At 38.5% G+C, this 19,581-nt stretch overlaps 4 protein-coding genes and 1 long non-coding RNA gene across 7 annotated transcripts in view; 1 reads left to right on the plus strand and 4 right to left on the minus strand.

The window, feature by feature from the left end:
* The window catches only part of LOC110116867 (putative uncharacterized protein DDB_G0282133), a 6,056-nt gene extending 951 nt beyond the window's left edge, over positions 1-5,105 (minus strand). The window contains exons 1-2 of one of the 2 annotated variants that reach the window (XM_020851086.2): positions 4,419-5,105; positions 117-4,322 (exon numbers count right to left, since the gene is read on the minus strand). In XM_020851086.2, the coding sequence (XP_020706745.2) occupies positions 117-4,293 (4,177 nt within the window). In that variant the 5' untranslated portion in view covers positions 4,294-4,322; positions 4,419-5,105. Of the gene's footprint in view, positions 1-116; positions 4,345-4,418 lie in introns of both variants that reach the window. The other variant, XM_048660169.1, reaches the window with a different exon arrangement.
* Positions 5,106-5,124: 19 nt separating this feature from the next.
* On the minus strand, positions 5,125-6,590 carry LOC105683692 (apoptosis regulatory protein Siva-like). 2 transcript variants are annotated; one of them, XM_048660304.1, is made up of 4 exons: positions 6,051-6,590; positions 5,718-5,911; positions 5,481-5,649; positions 5,125-5,375 (listed from the first exon to the last, which is right to left on the minus strand). In XM_048660304.1, the coding sequence occupies exons 1-4, from the start codon at positions 6,166-6,168 to the stop codon at positions 5,344-5,346; spliced, it is 513 nt and encodes a 170-aa protein (XP_048516261.1). In that variant the 5' UTR covers positions 6,169-6,590; the 3' UTR covers positions 5,125-5,343. The 2 variants fall into 2 exon arrangements, with proteins under 2 accessions (XP_048516261.1, XP_012251882.2); XM_012396459.3 differs by having other exon boundaries at positions 5,481-5,632; positions 6,051-6,580.
* Positions 6,591-7,693: 1,103 nt separating this feature from the next.
* Positions 7,694-16,242, plus strand: LOC105683818. Its single transcript, XM_048660161.1, has 4 exons — positions 7,694-13,909; positions 13,995-15,315; positions 15,500-15,689; positions 15,938-16,242. Exon 1 carries the CDS (start codon positions 8,067-8,069, stop codon positions 12,954-12,956), a length of 4,890 nt encoding a protein of 1,629 aa, XP_048516118.1. The 5' UTR covers positions 7,694-8,066; the 3' UTR covers positions 12,957-13,909; positions 13,995-15,315; positions 15,500-15,689; positions 15,938-16,242.
* Positions 16,243-16,499: 257 nt separating this feature from the next.
* LOC125502254 lies at positions 16,500-17,054 on the minus strand. The gene is made up of 2 exons (XR_007280128.1): positions 16,852-17,054; positions 16,500-16,777 (listed from the first exon to the last, which is right to left on the minus strand). It is a non-coding gene; the product is annotated as an uncharacterized LOC125502254 (long non-coding RNA).
* A 389-nt stretch (positions 17,055-17,443) lies between these two features.
* LOC105683661 (odorant receptor 43a) lies at positions 17,444-19,224 on the minus strand. The gene is made up of 7 exons (XM_048660159.1): positions 19,174-19,224; positions 18,975-19,116; positions 18,600-18,858; positions 18,293-18,392; positions 17,980-18,081; positions 17,663-17,821; positions 17,444-17,564 (listed from the first exon to the last, which is right to left on the minus strand). The coding sequence occupies exons 1-7, from the start codon at positions 19,222-19,224 to the stop codon at positions 17,508-17,510; spliced, it is 870 nt and encodes a 289-aa protein (XP_048516116.1). The 3' UTR covers positions 17,444-17,507.
* Between the last annotated feature and the right edge of the window lie 357 nt (positions 19,225-19,581).

Below are 19,581 nucleotides of genomic sequence, written 5' to 3' on the forward strand. Positions count from 1 at the left end.
GTGGAGTATTGTACGAGTAGTAATTTTCAAATTGGGTCAGATAACACATCTCTCAGTTGAAGAGTAGTACCTCTAGATCAACGCAGTAGTTATACATAATTAGAATTACAACTCACTCTCATTATCTTGTAACATCTGCGATATAGGACTAATCTGACCATCGGAGTATTGCCTGGTAAAATCAGCGAGCTCTTGTCGTAATTTTGATATATCTGTTTCTTTAACATATGGTGGCTGTTCACAGGTTTGAGATCGAACAGGATGTCCGTATTTTCGTTGAAAACAGTCTTCAAAACTCGCTATTCTTTCGACAGTGTAATCCTTGATGTATAATGCATTCTGGTTTTGTTGTTCATTGCCATTATTCTTATTAAAGTTTCCTTTTTCTGGATCATTGAAATCAAGGCGGTTCATATCATTAGTAAAAGGCGACGAATAAATAGCTGTTTGATCCACACAACTAACAGTCCTTGCTGGCGTGTTGTTATTAGTGTTGAGAAAGACTGGTGCATTTACATTATTGCATAATGATTCAATGACAGAATCAGACCCACGGCTTTGTCCCGTAGAGGTATTGCTGTCATTCAGATTTGCTGAACATGGTTTAGGATTCATAGTGTTTGCAGTGGTATTATTGTCCAAAGTTACATTTATCCCTTCATTTGGATTGTTTTTTTGCAGCGGGACAAAATTAATACCAGGTTGTTCAGAATATATAGCATTCAACGAGTAATTTCCATCTGTTGTAGAGAACATATCTTGTGTTGATGAAGTCTTGTTGTTTTCCACATTATGCTTGGCATTTGTGTTCGAATGAGGAGAATTGGATGCATCGTAACCCACCAATCCTATGTAAGGATTCCACGGGTTGTTGTAACATCGGTTTTTGTTGCCGGAATATGAATTATACGTCGGTAGAGATCCGTGCCATGGTAGTGAAGTCGGATATCCATGAGTTATTGAACTGTTTGTTGTATTTATCCAAGGATTGGGATAATCCACCGTTGAATTTGTATCGTGCAAGAAACTGTTCATATCGGAATTTTTCCCTAAGGCATAACTAGGCTCGTTTAGATAGTTCGTTGAATTCGAATTTGTTTGTAATTCGTTCACAGGCTCCAAGGGATGGTTCATATTATTCAAATTCCACTCGAAATTTGGATCATTCACGGAAGTATTATGCAACAAGCTGTAGGTGTTATTTCCTGGTAGCGAGTTCTCATTGTTCATCGAAAAGTCCACCTCTCTGCGAGGTTGAGGCGATTGCTGTTGGAATACACTGTTTGGTGCAGAGTTAAAGTAATTGCTAAAGTGTTCGCTATTTGATTGACCGGTTGTCTTTGTATCATTATTGATATCACTTATACAATTATTAGAGTTCACAAAGAAATTGTTGTGCAGATAGAAATCATTTTTCATTAGATTCTTATCATTGTTGTCGCAGTTTTGGTAATAGTCTGGAGCTGTGATGTACCCGGATTGTTGCATATTTGAAGCTGAAGTTATATGTGCTGAAAGTTCCGAGTTATAATTACGATGATCAGTCGCAAATCTACTACTTTCGTTGGAGTGTCTTCCCAATGGATCAGAAATTGTATAATCTGTATCTGTAGGCGGACAGCATGAATCTATATTTTCAAAACGTGTTGATTGACCTCCATTTTTGTAAGTAATGTTCTGGTATGAATTTGGGTTTATTGTTCGAAGTTTGCGTCCAGATTTAGCTGAATTCGAATTATTTGTATGACTTGGAAACTGGTTTCGTGATTCGGAGGGTACATAGCTTTTGATATTGTTGTCTGCATTCACATTGTAATAAGGCTGCATGTAATCTTTCTTAGTATCATAACAGTATAGTCTTGATATGGCATTGTTATAGAAATTTTTCTCATGAGTAACAAATAATGGTTGTCCAGGGTCGTTTCTAAAATGTCCATGTTCTAAGAATTTCAAAAATAGTTGCTCCAATTCTGACGTACTCAAAGCAGAACCACTCAGTGCCTTTTTCTTTTCTGGTGGGTTGTCTGAATTGTACCATTGACTTCTACTATCAGCATTCAATGTGGAACCCTGATTCAGTTTAGAATGATTTTTCTTCACTGTTTGGCCTGAATTCAATTTAGAATTTTGAAGATCCTGTTTTGATGGTCTTCCCCGTTTTCTAGAACTTGGTTTGACTGGTGTTGGATACTTGTATTTTTGATGTTTCAAAACAGAGCTTTTTGAGATATTGGCAGTATCAGCAGGAGCCTTCTTAATTGCTTGAGTATCTTTTATAAGTGTATTACACAAATGTTCATTTTTCTTCGCAGCAACCTCTGTATGGCTGGTCTTAGATAGGGTATTTTCTATACGTTCTTTATGATTAGCACGTGATTTTTCATAATATTTGAGCCAAGGCATTGCTTTTAAATTCTCAGAGTCTTCATCGTTGTCAACATTCACTAAATCATTTTGGGTGCCTTTGTTGGAAGAAAGTGGAATCGTATCCACCCTGACACCATCATTGTGTTGTAGTTCAGATTTTTTTTGTTGACAGTCTATGACCATATTATGCTTACTGTTGACTGATTTTGATTTTTCGTCCGTGTGATTCTTGATTGAGTCAGTACTAACATTCACAGGAATTGCACAGCCAATAGCATTTGTGCTTCTTTTGGATGAAATATCTGCACCCAAACTTGATTTTCCTCCTTTGTTATTTGACTGCAAATTCTTCTTAACTTTCTCCGTCCAAGATTCTAATTGAAATATTGGACTGTTTGGAACGGATTCTACATTGCTCAATGTTTCTTCAGAATCAGTATGTCCAACATATAGGACCTTTGGGTTGCTACTCTCATTTGATCTGCTGCACAGAGAAAGACTATTGAAGAAAGTCTGTGTTTCTTTAGCAGTCGCCAATTGAGCACTATTATTTTCATTCTGAGCTCTTTTACAATGTGAATCATTTGTCTCATCAGAATCTCTTCCCATCCATGATGGCAACTTCTTATCTGTGCCCTGCATTTTATCTTTGTCTTCATCTTTTGGTGAAGCCATTTTAGTATGATGAACAGGCATGCTTAGCATATTGATACGCCTCAGTTTTGGTTCCGGGCGACAATGTGTCTTTGTTAAGTCATGTCTCACGGATTTTGGTGAAGATTTTGATGCGGCTTTGGTAGCACTTCTAGTTTTTCGGTGTGAAGAAATAGTGTTGATTGCAGAGCTTTTGTGAGGGTTTCTGGAACGCAGATTTCGAGTACTTCTTAATTCACCTCTGTTTTCTTTGCCAGGTGGACTAGCAGTTTTATGATCGTTGCTGGGAATTTCATCAATAAAGAAATTGTTTATATTGATGTCAGGGGTACAAATGATATTACATTCTTCTTCTTTCTTGAGTTTTTGTGGGAAGTTCTTACCAGTTGTAAACTGATCATTTCTTGCAAATGTTGCTGATTGCGAGGTGTGTATATATTTTTTGATATCCAATGATTGCAAGCTTCGTGATAGCCGTGTCTGAATATCTGTGCGTTCAACTGGTAAAGTAGATTTTCTTTTACAAAACCTGGATCTTGATAAAATTATTGGATTTCTACTATAATTTTCACTTGCAGAATGCACATCAACTGCTTTGTTTTTGAGAATAATATCATCATTAGTTTCAGATGCTAGAAAAATCTTGTTCTGTTCATTTTTAACTGACTTCACATGTGGCTTAAGTAAAGATGGTTTTGTGCTTTGCGGACTGTCTGGCACAATTTCAGTTATTTCAATATTTTCCTTTATATGATTTTCATTTTCGGAGCTGAGCTTATTAGAATTCTGTGTCAATTTTTCTGAAATTTCTGTTTGAGTGTCAGAAAAACTCAACTGATTGGCTATGTAGGATCTCAAAAATGCACGCCTACTAGAGGCACGAGTAAATCTTACTTCAGTTTGCATCAATTTACTTTTTGTAGTTGTGTGTTTCAACAAGGCACTGGACAAAGGCTTCTTTCTATGATGTGGATTGTCGGCTATTGTAGTCCTACCTGAGATATCAGAATCCTTTGACGATTGATTCTCTTGTTCATTCTTTGATTTCGGACACAACACTTTATTCGCCATATCAATGCTGTCAATATTCTGTGATGGTATATTCGATATTTGCACTTTTCCCGTTTCATTGACAGTTTTTTGTTCCAGTAATTCGATTTTTCGTAATAATGCACGTGTGCAAATAGAATCGTCTACATTGGTATCAATTTCTTCAATCACTGCTGGTACCTTCGATTCTGCAGGTTCGCGCGGGCTTCGTTCGTCTGGCATTTTATTTATTGGAATCACGTTTGATGCTCCTGCAAATGGTGCCAAATTGAGCTAACGGAATACATGTTTTCATGAGTTTCAAGCAAAGGAATTCATAATAATCGAAATAATCGAAATTCTCTTACCATTATCTCGGACCACGATAAAGCCCTCGTCTGCAGGCCTCACAGATCGTCAAGAAACACCGATTTTACAACACGAGATCCCATACTGATAAGTTAAATGACTTGAAAATCATGATTATGATCGAGTACCTAGCACATGAAATTATAAATTTAATGGGCCCGGAAATCTTATGGCTAAACAAGCCAGGAGCCGATTCTCTGTTCCACGTTCTCAAGTTATTCCCCGCTATAGTTACGGCGCGTGTATTACACATGAAGTGGTTGCAGAGCAGTGTTGCAAATAGACCATAGTTTCAAGTCAAAAGAGAGTTTCTTTCGATACGAACGTTAAGCCACTTGGAGCGTTTTGTCAGTTTTAATAATAAGCTCCGTCACGTATGAATTCCACTAAACGACAATGTATTTTCTGTACCGATGACGCCGCATTTAGGTATGTTATCATTTGAATTATTGGGAAGTAACACAAGAATAATAGAGATCAACACGTGTCTGTAGATGGCGTTGTGACCTAGAACTGGGGATGCAATCCGTGATTTCACGATCCGTATTTCCTATTTCCTCATAGGTCCATGGTATTTCTCATTTCCGTATTTTTGATTTGTAAGAAAAACCGCCAGACGTGAGAGCTCCGATGAAGACTTGAGCTCAACAGTCGCATGCAGGACGAGATGGGACGAGGTTCAAGTCATAGATACATAACCGAATATTTGATGCAAAAAAGAAGTGTGTATTTTTCAGTTTATAACATTTTGCGCACAAACAGTAATCCCTACCTTTAAGGAATTACGGTTTTCAGATTTCTTATATACAATTTTCGAACATGCAAGAACATGATATAACAAAATATAAATTATTAAATCTAATTCAAAGACATAATGGGTGAGTTATTTACTATGAACTTAGGTAGATCATCATTCATAACAGTTCAGGCACACGTTATGTTCTTCTGTATCATACCTGGAATATTAAAATATAAGCAAAATAATAACTTTGACCAATGGGATTGACAGTGATATCTTCATTAAATAGTTTAAAGTAACTGCTAATAAGACCAGTACATACGTAACCATTGAGCAAGATTGACAGAAGTATTCTGAACATTTATGACATTGGAGAAGGCAAGATGAGCATAATATTTTTTCACAGTGGGAACAGTTGTGTGCATTACGATCATCGATCGACCGACAACATCCACAAATACCAATGGGGACATTCTGAAAAACATGAAATTCTAAAATGTACATCATTGTGTAAGTGTAATAAGAGTTGAATGTGTAGCCCATTGATGAAGTAAATTACCTTGATGTATTCTTCTCTTACTTCTAGTTGTAATTTATTATTTAGAAACATTTGTTTTAAACTCTGCCGAGGATTAAGCTTGAGGTCAGCTGAAATTCTGACTGGGACTGCATCAGATAGATCTAAATCAATGGACTCGTTCATTTGCCTCGACAGTTCCTTGCCTCCCATCATTAACATACCTAAAGTTCGATCTACAAAAAAAAAAAAAAAACAATACGTCAGAACTTCAACATAGTTAAGCAAGATTTCAAAAACTGCATGTTTTTTTGAGGGGTTCTAAGTAGATCTATGAGCACAAACAAAAGCAACCAATGGGCATAACCTACTCACCATAAACCTTTTTCATGTGAATATCTTTTTGCACTCCATTATTGACCTCCTTCTGTCCCACATGAATTTTCATCTGCGGAGCTAAATCGTCGTCGAATGGGCAAATTCGTTTCGGCATGTCTCGCGCTTTTCGATGAAAAATACTCGACACCTCGTACTTTGTTGTTATGTCAGAACTGCGGCTTCGGCCAATTGCCGGGAAATTTTGACAGTTGCATTCACGTGCTCGGATCAGCGAAGAGCTTTGCCCGTCTACTACCAGGTAGCGCGACGGGTGTTTTTAAAGGGCGGCAGACTTTTGTTGGCTTTTAAATTTTGCAGACTATGCCTTGCTCTTATTCTTTCCCGAATTCTCGCACATTTGCCAACCGATAGATTTTTACACCCGATTTTTTTTTTTTGTAATCTTCGTTGATAAGTATACGTTTGAAAACAATAATTTTGAACCAAAAACGTCCCGATTAGTCAATTTATCGACAATTTTTGCAGAATTTTTTCGAGAACTTTACTTGTTCGACTCAAATGTCTCTCTGTCAAACGTGACTTCCAAAATGATACATATAATTTCTGAAACGACATATATCAATCCGAAATATCGGCAACTCCTCCTATTGCGCTAATTCCGACAATAATCATTAAATGACTTTCTCCAACAGCAGGGTACAATTTACAAATTGTATCAGCTACTACGTGCTATTGATTACATTGAGTATCGATGTGTCGGCTCTCATAAACTCTATTATCAGTTCGTATCGTACGGCTGAATCAATATCACTCTACAGAAATTGCATGAGTAAAAAAAACACCTATTTTTATGCCTGATAGCAACAAATTAATTTGCAAATATCAAGCAGAGGAGGAATTAGCAAAGAACCTCGGATAATGAAATGACAGCACGGTGATTGCAAGAACGCCGTTCGCTGTGATATGATGTATGAGTAATTGCGCAGGAGGAAACGGTCGGAGTGGCGATTGCTCCTCAGAAATGAATCGTAACGAGCTGAGGATACAGTCTTATCGGGATGTTCCCAATATGCGAACATTAATTCTGTACAAAAATTGTTTAAGGATCCAGAAAAATCAGGGAAGTTCTTGCGCATTACGACCCCGCGGAATCGATGATTTGGTCGGTATTTTCATATCCCTGAAAGATGAGATACGATGCCACCTTTTTGAGAAATATATCAGTAAAAAAATTCGACTGTCCCGCCATTTCTAGCTTGGCATCTTCGCTGCTTAAAATTTTTTATGATTTATTGAACGTATCGCAAATATACTATCAGGTGTTGGCTGTAAAAGTATCAACTTCGATCATTGTAAATTTATCCCGAATTTTAAGTAGTTTTCAATTACTTCTGATTAGTTTATCAGTCCCCAGAAGATGATCTCCCTTGACTCTTTCTCTATTTTGCTGTGGGGAATCTCGTCGTGCACCTAATATTATAACATCATTGTTAATCAGTCGACAACAGCGCTGACTGAAATTTTAGGGAACCAAGCGTAAAAATTTCCACAACGTACTACGTCATTCCTGACTAAAAAAAAACGTCGAATCGCGAACCTGTAACCCACAATATGACGCGATCCGGACCACATACGTATAGTCTACTAATTTGTGATATGTATGCGTAGCCGGCACGCTGTCCAAAATGCGATTCAGTTATAAAAATACCTCTGTTCGTTAAGCGTGTATGCAGATAATATTTATCGAGAGTGTATCGTAATCTCACATGGGTCTTATCAACCGCAGATGTTCGTGTGACATCCGCGGGGCACTCTTTACTCATTGTCAGCAAAAAACACAAAGAGTTTGTCCCTCCCGAGGACATTTGCGGAGAAAAGAATTAATCGAAATTGTTGTGGAGAGTTGAGTGCTGAAGCTGTCGTCACGAGTTATCCATGTTATCCATATTTCACATCTGCTGTATTTTGCGATCGAGAGTTTTTTTACGACGCGGTATTGGTGAAAAAAATCCTATGCGTTTAAATATTAGGAACGTGAATTGAATTTGTGCGATGCCAAGTGACAGCGATAGTGATTCGGATTGGAACGAGGAGCTCATAAATGCCGTTAAACAAAAACAGGGGAAATCAAAGACGATCACAGAGGATGAAAGGATCGAAAGAGTTCAGGAATGTCTTACGGAAGGAGCGGAAATTGACAGCGTTGACAAGGATAAGAACACAGCGCTTCATATCGCCGTGAAAAAGGGGTACAAAAAACTCGTTCAATTTCTCATTGAACAAAAGGCAAGAACGGATATCACCAATAAAAATGATCACACCGCCTTCGAACTCGCGGAAGGGTCCGGAAAGGAAGATATTTTGGCCATTTTTAGAGCCTCAGTTGTTCAATCAACCGATCAACAACCGAATGATCCTCTGACTCAATTATTTTCGTCTTGCGGACTGACAGCTCCTCATTTATTTGCAACGAAAAATTTGAAGAGAACCGCGTCTGACGCTGTTGCGGATAATGAGACGCAGAAAAAATTACGAATCGGTAATAATGACGAGCTTGACGAAAATCGTGACGAGGATATGGAGAGTTTGGAGGAGATTACATGGTCGGATGAAGATGAAAATCGAGACGATGAAATGGTCGGTAAAAAATCCCCGTCCTTTTTTCATGGTGATAATAAATACGCTGCATCTGGTCTCAAGCAAACTTTACACGGGAATATTTATCAACTAAAACTGTTGATGTTGTTTTTACAACGCGGGCTTAAGAAAGGTTACCATTTTCGATTGGCGACCGAAATGGATTTGGCGGAAAAATTTGATGACCTTGTTTTTCAGTATTACGATAACTTCGCACTAGGAAATTCCAAGAGCGCTGCAGGACCATCGTTCAGATTTCTTCAGGCCAAGCACAAGCAGGATGAATCCAAACTTATTAGTGCTCGTGATCTTCTTACGGAAAAAGACGACGAATTCAGCTTGCAAAAATATTTTATTTCGTATCGAAGAATAAAAAAAAAAATGGAATTCGACCGAGGAACTTTGAAGGATTTTATCATATGCACCAACATCGGTTTCGATGTTGAAGGATTAAAGTCTAAAATGATTGTTCTCAAAAAAGTTGAAGGCGATGACCCTCTTCTCGAAATTAAAAGCTCGGCAAAACAACCGTCCAGATATAAACTGCTGGTCGATGAAAAATCCGAACTTTTCACAATTCTTAAAAGAACGGCCGAAGTATTTACCGTTATGAAAATTCTGACCGAGTATATCTACGATTTGAAAGATAAAACGCCGATGACCAATTCAGTTTTCAAAACATATCGAAGCGCGTTAGCGGAAGAAGTTTTCAACGTAGAAAAAAAAGAATTCTTCGGCAATTTTGTAACCGGAGTTAATTTGTCGGACAGAGCCAAGAATTTTCGGCAAATTTTTTACGACGAATGTTTGAGCATAGGTTCGAGGCAGAAAAGATTATCGGCGCAAAACGTGAACGAGAGTGATGTCTGGAAGGAGATTCAAAAAAATTCGGCCAAGTTATCGAATCTGTTCAGTCAACATTTTAAGTTGATTTCGGACCCGAAACTTACCGAACTGGTGAAGTTTTCCGAAGAGTTCGTAAAATTGATAAACAACGCGGGTAATAATAATAATATCGTCAAGATCGACAGAAGAATCTACAAGTCAAAAGCTAGAGAGGGATCGAACGAGAAAATCGTTGCTGATAACCTGGACAAGCTTGCTGGACATGTTCTAGTTAAAGGCAATGAAAATATAAAATTCTCCACACAGTTTCTTAATGATAATCTTGTACCCGTCGGGGACATTAAAGACTTCAGGGATCTTCTCAAGGCACGACTTGGACCGAGTTACAACAATCTCGATAAGTATCGGTTCAAGATAAATGATTATCAAACTTGCGACGAAGAATACTTACATTCCAAACCGCAACTACCAATCGATGACGTATCGGATGGGGAAATTGAAGAGTTTTTTGATAAGTTAATATTTGCGGTTAATCAACCGAACGAAGTTGAGCTGAGTGAAATAATAACGAGGGAAATTGCTGAGGGTAGTAAAGTTAATCTACTGAACGCGGATCTCGTCGGTGATTCGTTTCAAAGGGAAATGTTGGATTGGTTCAAGGAGAAGGGAACGGAGAAGGGAAAGGAGGGAAGATTTTTCTCGACCGTTGACGGAATGAAATTCTTCGATTCAACGGAAGAGAAAATTAACACCTTGATCTCTTCAGGACTCAGTTTGTCTTATCCGGAAGAGCTGAGGAAATACGGTGTAGATTTTAAGGACGAAAACCAGCACCTCAAAGATTTCCTCACACCCGGCTCACCCAACTACAATGAAAATCGAGTTTTAAATTTAATCACCACTGGAGATACACTGCCCACTGCAATCAGGGTCTATCAGTCTGTTCAACGAAGTAGAAGGTACGCTGAAAATGATAGTGTAATTTTCATGCGTTTGCGGACGTTTATACCGTCAAAAATAAAGAGCAGGGTAATCTCGGCATTCGGATCGACAAAAAGTCACCATTTGTTGATCATGGATTGCGGTGCCGCAAAAAACAGAGATTTGCATAAATTGAAGGAGCTTTTGTCCAAACCGATCGGCGAAAATGGTACGAAAAAAGCGATTCTCATATCCCAGGATAAAAATCAGCCGACTACGAAATCGAAGTATTGTTGCGATGCTCACGATGACGTTTCTTTCCGAGACTTGACGGTAGAAGCTCAAAAAAAATTACTCGGTAAATTTATCATAAATTTTCAAGGGTCAAAGAGAAAGACGAGTTTGCAAAATTTATTGGGCCTCGTTGGAAATGAAGAACTAGAGAGACTTGAAAGCGTCATAGACTCCGGTACTCTGATTAAAATGATTGTTGGGGAGGAGATAAAGATCGGAAGTCAAATGAACGCGACAAATGACGACGATTACATAAAACGTGATTTCAAAAGGTGTGTATTCCTCAAGTACGATATTGTTGAACGTCAATTAGGGCAGAACGAATATGATATTCTCGCTTTTAGTGGCGACATACAAGGGTCGTTTCTAGAATCCAAGTTAGCGGAGAAGATAGAAGCACAAAACAAATTTTCCAATTCAAACATCCCTACCGGAACTCGAAGACAAAATGAATTCGTAATACTCGATAAAGGACGAGAAGAAGAGCATTTCAAAGAACTCTGCCAGGCTAATTTGAACACAAATGTCCACTGGATACAATGTTACTGCTCAAAGTTAAACTGGTACAAATCTCGAGGGGATATTCATAATCTGGCGAGCAATAGATACGATTCTCCTTTTGCTGATGATCCTCCTCGGCCTGATACGGTAACAGTAGCTAAAGAAACAATAACGGAAGAAGGGCTAGCTCGTGTCGATGACGATGACCGGAAGGTTGCGATAATTTCGGATACCGCAGGGATGGGGAAAAGCATGGTGTTGAGAAATTTGGAGAGAATAATGAAAAAGAGGAATCCGGAACTCTGGGTGATTCGAGTTGACCTGAATAATTTCACCAGAGTCCTTCGGGATGTATCCAAGAGTAGAACCATTGAGAATGGCTCGGACGAAGAATCGATTGAATTTTTTATTGAAAAACTTGCAAACCTCACGAGTTCTTTGGAGAAGGAAGTCTTGAGACACGCACTGAAAAATAATCAAGGGGCAGCATTGCTTCTGGATGGATTCGACGAAATCAGTCCCGATTATAAGTTCACGGTGGAAAAATTACTACAAGCGTTGAAAAAACAAAACCTCAAGAAATTGGTTGTCACTACTAGACCGCATTTGGGAACAGAGCTGGAGCAAACATTGAGAACATTCTTTTATACGATGGAACCGTTCTCAGAATCTACTCAGCTTGAATTTTTGATAAAGTACTGGAAAAAGGGACTAGCCCTTCATGACGCTGGGGAACGGATTCAACAACGATTGAAAATTTACGCTGGAACCTTGTTGAGAAACATTGGTGCGATGATCACACATGCGGCGGAAAAGTTCGCCGGTGTCCCCCTTCAGACGAAATTGATAGCCGAAGTTTTTCAAGATAATCGGCTTGAGGATGGTCGAGTATTGATGGCGGGTGTAGAAGCCTGCAAAGATTTCTTGTATTCTGATCATGAGGAGCCAGTGTTGCCGAATAATATCAACATTCCCGATCTATATTCATACTTTGTCGAGAGAAAGTACTTCCTCTATCGTGTAGAAAAGAAGAAAGAAGATCCGACAAACTTAGCATCAGATGAAGATAGCGAGGATCTACGTGGGGTATTTTTGAAACGACACGAGAAACTGGCTTTGCGTTCATTGTACGATACCGAAGAACTTACAACGCTGCTGCCTCACCCTCAGGAAATGGAAACGATAAATATTTTCATAAAAAAAATAATAGCTGGACAAGAAAGAACGGGCATTGTCACACAAGTTATAAACGGTGTACCGCAGTTTGTTCACAGAACTTTTGCGGAACATTTTGCAGCGATATATTTCATGAACGTAATGAGATACGGCGACCACAATCCAGATGTCCTAACGTTCATTGTGCAACATATTCTCGTTAGGACTAAGGACCCAAGTCTCAACCACTTCTTGAGAAACCTTTTACTACAAAAGGCACCCGACGAGTGTCACTTCGAGGGACGCCTCATGATGATCGCTCGTTGGCGGCATATCGCCCACCGACATTGTCATCCCCATGAAAAAGTACATTTATTGAACCAAGACGATACCATAGTTAATTTCATCCTCAATCAATTAGCAAAGAGTCGTAAGAGTGAGGAGTATCCGATCTATGGTAACAAGGCAATCAAACAATGGGAAGGACACACTACAATTTTCGACTGGTATGTAACGGAAAATAATCCACCTGATCGCGAAACAGTTCTGGCGAAGTGGCTCCTCTTCGATCAACAGAAGGTCGCATGAGAATAATGCTGTTATTCTCATTTCACTTACAGCCTTATTTTTCACTTTTTGTACCTAAGATAAGATAACAAGGGAATATAATCCACGAATATTTTAAATCAGACAAACACTGCTTCTGATTCTAGTTGCTAGATGTGAAGTCCTTTCAAGCAGTATTTGCAGATCGAATTTCATAAAATTACAAGGCAACGACACAAAAAAAAATCATCATGCCACACGACCGGCAATATACAGGCTTTATATCTAATTGTAAGGAACAACACTCGGGTTTGGTGTACGATTTATGATGGAAATCGACACGATCTTTCTCGTCCATTGATTCGGCCTAAGATATCTTGTTTCATGCGTGAAAATCTTCAAAAGACTCTTGAACAGCCTTCAAAATTGTAGGAGGTGGGATTATCCTGGGTGAAGATAACGTCAGAGTTCACGCATAAATTATAAAACAAAACAGGTTTAAGCGAGAGACGCATACAACGAAATATCATCGAAAACTAATTCAGTTCGATAAGTATACTCCAGCGAATAAAGAACATGAACGCGCGCACTCGAAGGCTTGTCGTTTTGACAATAGTTCTGACTATTTTGTGCGTATGCATCGATGATTGCAACTGCGCTAAACGACGTCGTCCATTGAAGATCGGACTGCAGACAAACCTCGCTGCTTTCGCCTTATCACCGAAAAGATCAGGGATCAGGGCATGTCCAAGAGGACAGACGACTGCCAGAGATGGAAGTTGCAGAAGATCCGTCGGATGAAATATCGAACACTGCGATATACTCACCGCCGTAATCCATTATGTGAAACTGTCATTAAAAGTTCAGATATTCCGTTAAACGATAATCATACTCATATTCCAGGAGAGCTGTGAGTAGCGATCCAGTTAGAATTCACGAAACCCCTGCAGGCGAAGGATAAAATAGAGCAATTTAAATTTGTTAATTATATATTTGTGAGTGTATCCATTTTATGCTGCCAGTAAATAACCTCATGAAGATTTGAATATAAAAAGTTTTTTCTTCATCACACATTTGCAGAATCCGCGTCGAATGATGTACGACGTCCATCTTGTTCACAAAATGGACTTTCGAGGAAGCCATGGCCGAAAGAAACCAGTCATCGTCACTGTTCTGTAGGTAATTGTTGTTAGGCGATAAAACTTGCGTATTGGGAAACTCAACTGAAAATACATAATTCATTTTGGCTCTCTAAAATGATCTCCTTCCTTTGAAAATCTTCTTACGAATTTTCTTTTCAATGTCTTCACAAAAAAATCATTATAGCGTTATGAACGTCTCTTTTTGAACTGTATCACTGGCTTGAATTTTTTTTCTCAATCAGACTGTAACTTATGAATATTGTTTCCTCAACTATCAAATCTCCCAAATTGAGTAACATATTGCAATGTTTACGAAAAACTAAACAACGAAAAAATAACGCGCATCTTCAAGCCCCAACTATAATAAAAGATAGATATTCAGGCTTCTTTGTGCATATTTTGTGCTTTGACAAACATGAAATATTATTTTATTTCAAAATCGTAACATTACAAACTATACTGAAATCATTTTCAACCTTCATCGTTTATAAGAATGAATTTGAAGATTGAATCTACAGATCGTTCGTGCGGTGGGCTGATAATTTTTTGAATATCGTTGAAGGATCTGTTTTACCATAACCGAACCGAGCAGAGTTCTGCAAGATAGATGGCGCTCGCATTCCGGACTTACTACCCTTAGATTCTGACATCTCGCAGCTCGTCGATCCAGATCAATATACAGGGTGTCAAATAAGTCCCGGGACGGCTGAATATCTCCTCAAGTATGATATTTTTGAAAAAGTTGATGGTCATTTCTTCAGTTATTTTCAACGAGGAATTCAATGGTAGCCTTCAATTTGACCTCGAACTCGACCTTCAACGTTATTTCAAGGTCAACTTGTTTCATCTACTTTTTGCGTTACCCGGGACGGGGATGTAGTAAATTTTGTTCTTTTTGGGGTGTTTGATTAGCGTGAGTCCTCTTGTCTCTCACGTGTATCCATAAAGATATGTTGACGTTTAAATATTATGCGCGAATCCCCATTATGTGACGGATCATATAAATTCGTAACGAGCTACCTGGATTACTTTTATGCTAGATTATAAGTGCTAAAGAGAAGGGAGATGCGTGTAGTATTGTCTTACAATCAGACTAGAAACCGTGACCGCGAGTGGGGACATTGTGGGGGGAGCGAATCCTTTCCACAAATCATCCAACTTGCGAATCCAGACTTGACGCTTACATTCAACCATGCGCGGTCAAGGAGTGTTTATCTTGTTTGCACTGTTTGTGCTTGCAATCTGTGTTGAAACCATAGGTAGGTGTGACAATGCAGTCTGATAACGTCGTAGTTTAGAACTTTGAATTTCATATACATGAACAATCATTTATTGCTCGTCTGTCCCAAAATTGACTAACAAGTGCGGTCGGCGAGGTTCAATATAAGCTTGGCGTAGCCAAAATAAGTCGATCGATACTAACTATATCAACATTTATTTCAGATGCGTGTAACAGTGCCGGGGACGGCGGACACGCTGCTGGCAGTAAAGCATGCAATGGCACAAATGACCGAAGATGTATCGACGGGAAGGATGCTAGCGGTTCTGGTGTAAACTTAATTGGTACAGTGGCGTTGATTTTCGCGAGTGTCGCACTTGCTCGGATATCAGCGTTGTGGTCGACATAAGTAAGGTAAGAATAATCCCATTGACGAATCCCATTTGTCCGAAATTCGAGCCAATGGATACATGAAATATTACATACGACATAAAATAATATAAAAACTTGTGATACGATCTTCGAGTCCCTGCAGGAAAAACGGAATTGCAATATAGTGGAAGTAATTAATTGAATTCCTCTTCAATTCGTTTTGGTCCACTGTAGTTCAAACGCTAAAACATTTACAACTACTTCAAATTTATTATTCCTTCCTTTAATAGGCCTCAACTCGATGAAATCCAACAACTTACCCTGCATCAAAAAAAGGGATTTCGAGTACCGATTTGGATTGTGACACGCAGCATAAATTTAAGTCATTATTTGACACAGCTTCAGAGGATGTACAAAAAATGTCTGAATATATTGTAGCTTCATAAGCAGTGTAAAGTACGTTTATTTTCATTTCAAAATTATCATGAATATTTTCACATCGGAAGATGAGCTGGTAGGTGAAAAATAAAAACCAATTGAAATTTTGTCAATTGTAGTAATTATCAAATGTGAATTAAATCAACCTTGATCTTTATATTCATTGTCCAGACTTTTGACTTATTAAAAACGCGACACGCCCAGTCATAACTGATTGTCAATAGAACCACAGTATACAGAGTTCGCGTTTGTGGCCGGTAACATATAAGGACTCCCAGTGATGACGAATAATATGCGACTACGTTCTGAAGGTCAAGTTATTCATAGAGCCTCGGGGTACGTATGTATGTATGTATATTAACAATCTCCATGAGGAAAATTTGCTAGAGTGAAGTAAATTACAGATGCGTCATCTCGTTCGCAGAAGTAATTTCTAATTATTCATTACAAATACATCGTGGGTTGGGGATCAGAAAAGCGCAACTGTACGAGCGCACCTATGCATGCCGTCATAAGGGCGTTTCCTCGGATTGACGTAGTAAGGAAAAATTTTCACATCACATTGCATTTGAACAAACGTCATTTGATAGTACTCTACTTCGCTCGTTTCTGTAGGACACATCCTATACCAGAAACTGAATTGAAATCCACAGAATTAGAGTTACGCCCTTCAGATTACGAACCCTCAATATCTGTGAAAAAATGACGAAACAATAACATTGCCAGGTTTCCACGATTCAGAAGGTAATCCGAATAAAATATTTACACTGTACATCACAGTCTGACACTATCATTATCGTGTCGAGTACATGGAAGCTGCGGTTGCACAGATATGAGCTGGCCAGTGACGTAACAAGGCAATAAGTCCAGAGATATCCTTGGGTGATGCAGACTAATCGCGTGCGTCGAAACGATGCGAAATAAGAGAAATTTTTTAAATAACTGTATAGAGCTGTATTATTTATGTGAGTGGGGGGAACAAAGGTGGATTCGGAAGACATCTGAGATGCTGGCGAAGGAGGTTGATCTGGCGCCAAATTAGGATTCCGATAACGCCGTTGAATAAAATGAAGCAGTGAAGACTAAACGTAGAATTATTGATAGCAAAATCACATTGTCCACACGACCAAATGATACAAGAAACGCTACAAAAACTACACTGTACGAGTGCATTTTTAGACTCTTCGACATCCGACACATCCGAAGATTAATTTCCGCATCGACAGCACGCATGCACAGAAAGGTATGGCTACTCAAAATATATGTCTTTCTAGTGACAAAAAGACACAAATCTGTATTGGTAACGATTGTGAATACAATGTGATATTTGAAAAAGATAATTCAAGATCCGTCCATGTGTTTGATTGACTCAATAAAATGAGTTACAATACAATATGTGCTCTGCAGATATGTGGCTAATGTTCACTTGTTTGAAACCTGTTGTAATAGATTAAAGGCTGAGTACGATGTTTTCAATATCTGAAAATACAATCACAGAGTACAGGATTATTATCCTCTCGCTGCTTCAATGATCAACTTGCGTATATTATATCCCAGTATATCTACACACAACACACCATCATGTATGTGCTTAAAGATAAATCTAAGATGCCACCAGCTTTCATATGCATAGGCTTCTGAGATCTGGCCATGATTAGGAGGAAAGCCTTTTTCATTTCCTGCGGTAAAATCACCCAGCTGGTACTGTCCATTGCTGTATGTGTCACGGCTTGACTCTGAAAAAATATTTGAATAACAAACGTTGGAGAAAACTAATTCAAGTTTCCGTTCCACGTGGGGCTATGTGATCGTAAAATTTCATCGTCGGTTTATTCACAATCAAATCGTTTCGATAAATGCGTTTTATCTTGTTCTCGATATTAAATGACATTACCCTCAAGAAAACCTCATTTCCATTCCAACAGTATAATAAGAGCTGGATCAGCATGCATAAAAGAAAGAGGGCTGATATAATCAATCCGGATTTTGATTCTGCCTGCAAGAATATGAGGCATTTGAACCTGAAGTAATCGAAATGGATACGCATATCTGAAGTCGTACAAAATTTCTTAGCTACAAATCGCGATTGATTTGATACCAATATTATCGACTGATCACTTACGAAAATCAATTGTGGTTTCTTTCTCTAGAATTCTAATTGAACGATTTCAATGCAAGACAGAATAAACATTTTTATGTCATCGTACCTTGGATACTACGTATATGACAGAACATATGTTTAGCATACTCAGCAAAAAGTGGACGAATACAGCCGCACCAAATATCTTGCCAATCTCACCCGCAAATCTGAAAGTATCGATCCAAAATGTTTAATGCTGCTTCACCAACAGACTTGATTGATAGCAATGTACACATTCATATTCTATTCATACAATAAACGATAAGGTTGCTCTGAGGATGGATGTTTTCAGGTCTATTTAGTCTGTATGTATACAGTAGCAGCATCTCCGATACTTTTTTTGATCTGAATAGTTGAGAAGATAAATATCTCACTTGGATATGATGTTGTGGTGTTGCACACACTCTTTAACATCTGAGCGTGTATTTAAGCGGGCAAGTCGGAATTGTAGGATCTCTAATTGACTACAGGTGACCATCATAAGACCTGAGATCGTGCAGTCCGAAGCAACAGTCATTGGCATGCCAATTATGGCCATTAGAGTCAAAACAATGTACGTTAATATGTAGTTTAAAATCGGTTCCGTGCTATAAGGCAACCAAATACTGTACGGTAGACTTCTTGTTCGGATACCTGATAGAAAACCAGCCAAATTGGCAAGTTGATGAAAAACCACTTTAAATTGTATTAGAGCTTGAATTATATCTAACTCTAACTTAGGATAAGCAGAAAATGCTTAAACTCGTTACCTTGAGCAAGTGGAGCAATCAGCTGCATGACAAGAGTTATAAAACACAACAGCAAATCCCCAGCTCCAACAAATACAGCTTTACGTCGATAGGTTTTCAGAATTTCTAATTCTTCCACTATCTTTGGCTGGCAGATAGGTAGCTTAAACAAATCCAACATCTCTTCTATTTCCCGTCGGTTAAGCAGCAATGCACTCACCTTCAGCATGCAGCAAATCATCACCGTACTTAGCAGAAAGTTTGCAGTCATACCTTCCACGTTACTTTGATAAAATAGATCGACGATTTGACAGGTGACAAACGTAATCATGAGTACAAGCGATATTATTCTCCACGAATAATAAAAATGATAATGAATGTTTTTTTCAAATTTTGGGGTCCATGCACCGAGTATTTCCAAAAGACGAAAATGTAGAGCGAGTTCACGATCAAACATCTCGTTCGGTGATATCAAAAAGATAGACTGAAAAATCATATCTGGCACTACGGTTCATACGAGCGTCATAAATACTCTGTTTCTGTTTCTCTGGAAAAGAATACTTCTTTTCATCAGTGTGATAAACTAATCACTCGAGGTATAGACATTGAAAATTCTCATTGATCTATA

This window comes from Athalia rosae, chromosome 1, assembly GCF_917208135.1.
Source record: "Athalia rosae chromosome 1, iyAthRosa1.1, whole genome shotgun sequence".
Lineage (NCBI taxonomy): Eukaryota > Metazoa > Arthropoda > Insecta > Hymenoptera > Athaliidae > Athalia > Athalia rosae.

Coding starts and splice junctions, on each gene's coding strand:
- LOC105683692 (XM_048660304.1), bottom strand. CDS start 6,168: ATGCCGAAACGAATTTGCCCATTCGACGACGATTTAGCTCCGCAGATG. Junction 5,650..5,717: donor TAAGAGAAGAATACATCAAG/GTAATTTACTTC, acceptor TGTACATTTTAG/AATTTCATGTTTTTCAGAAT. Junction 5,376..5,480: donor CAATCTTGCTCAATGGTTAC/GTATGTACTGGT, acceptor TTAATATTCCAG/GTATGATACAGAAGAACATA.
- LOC105683818 (XM_048660161.1), top strand. CDS start 8,067: ATGCCAAGTGACAGCGATAGTGATTCGGATTGGAACGAGGAGCTCATA.
- LOC105683661 (XM_048660159.1), bottom strand. CDS start 19,224: ATGACTGCAAACTTTCTGCTAAGTACGGTGATGATTTGCTGCATGCTG. Junction 18,393..18,599: donor CACCACAACATCATATCCAA/GTGAGATATTTA, acceptor CGATACTTTCAG/ATTTGCGGGTGAGATTGGCA. Junction 17,822..17,979: donor GAAATGAGGTTTTCTTGAGG/GTAATGTCATTT, acceptor ATATTTTTTCAG/AGTCAAGCCGTGACACATAC.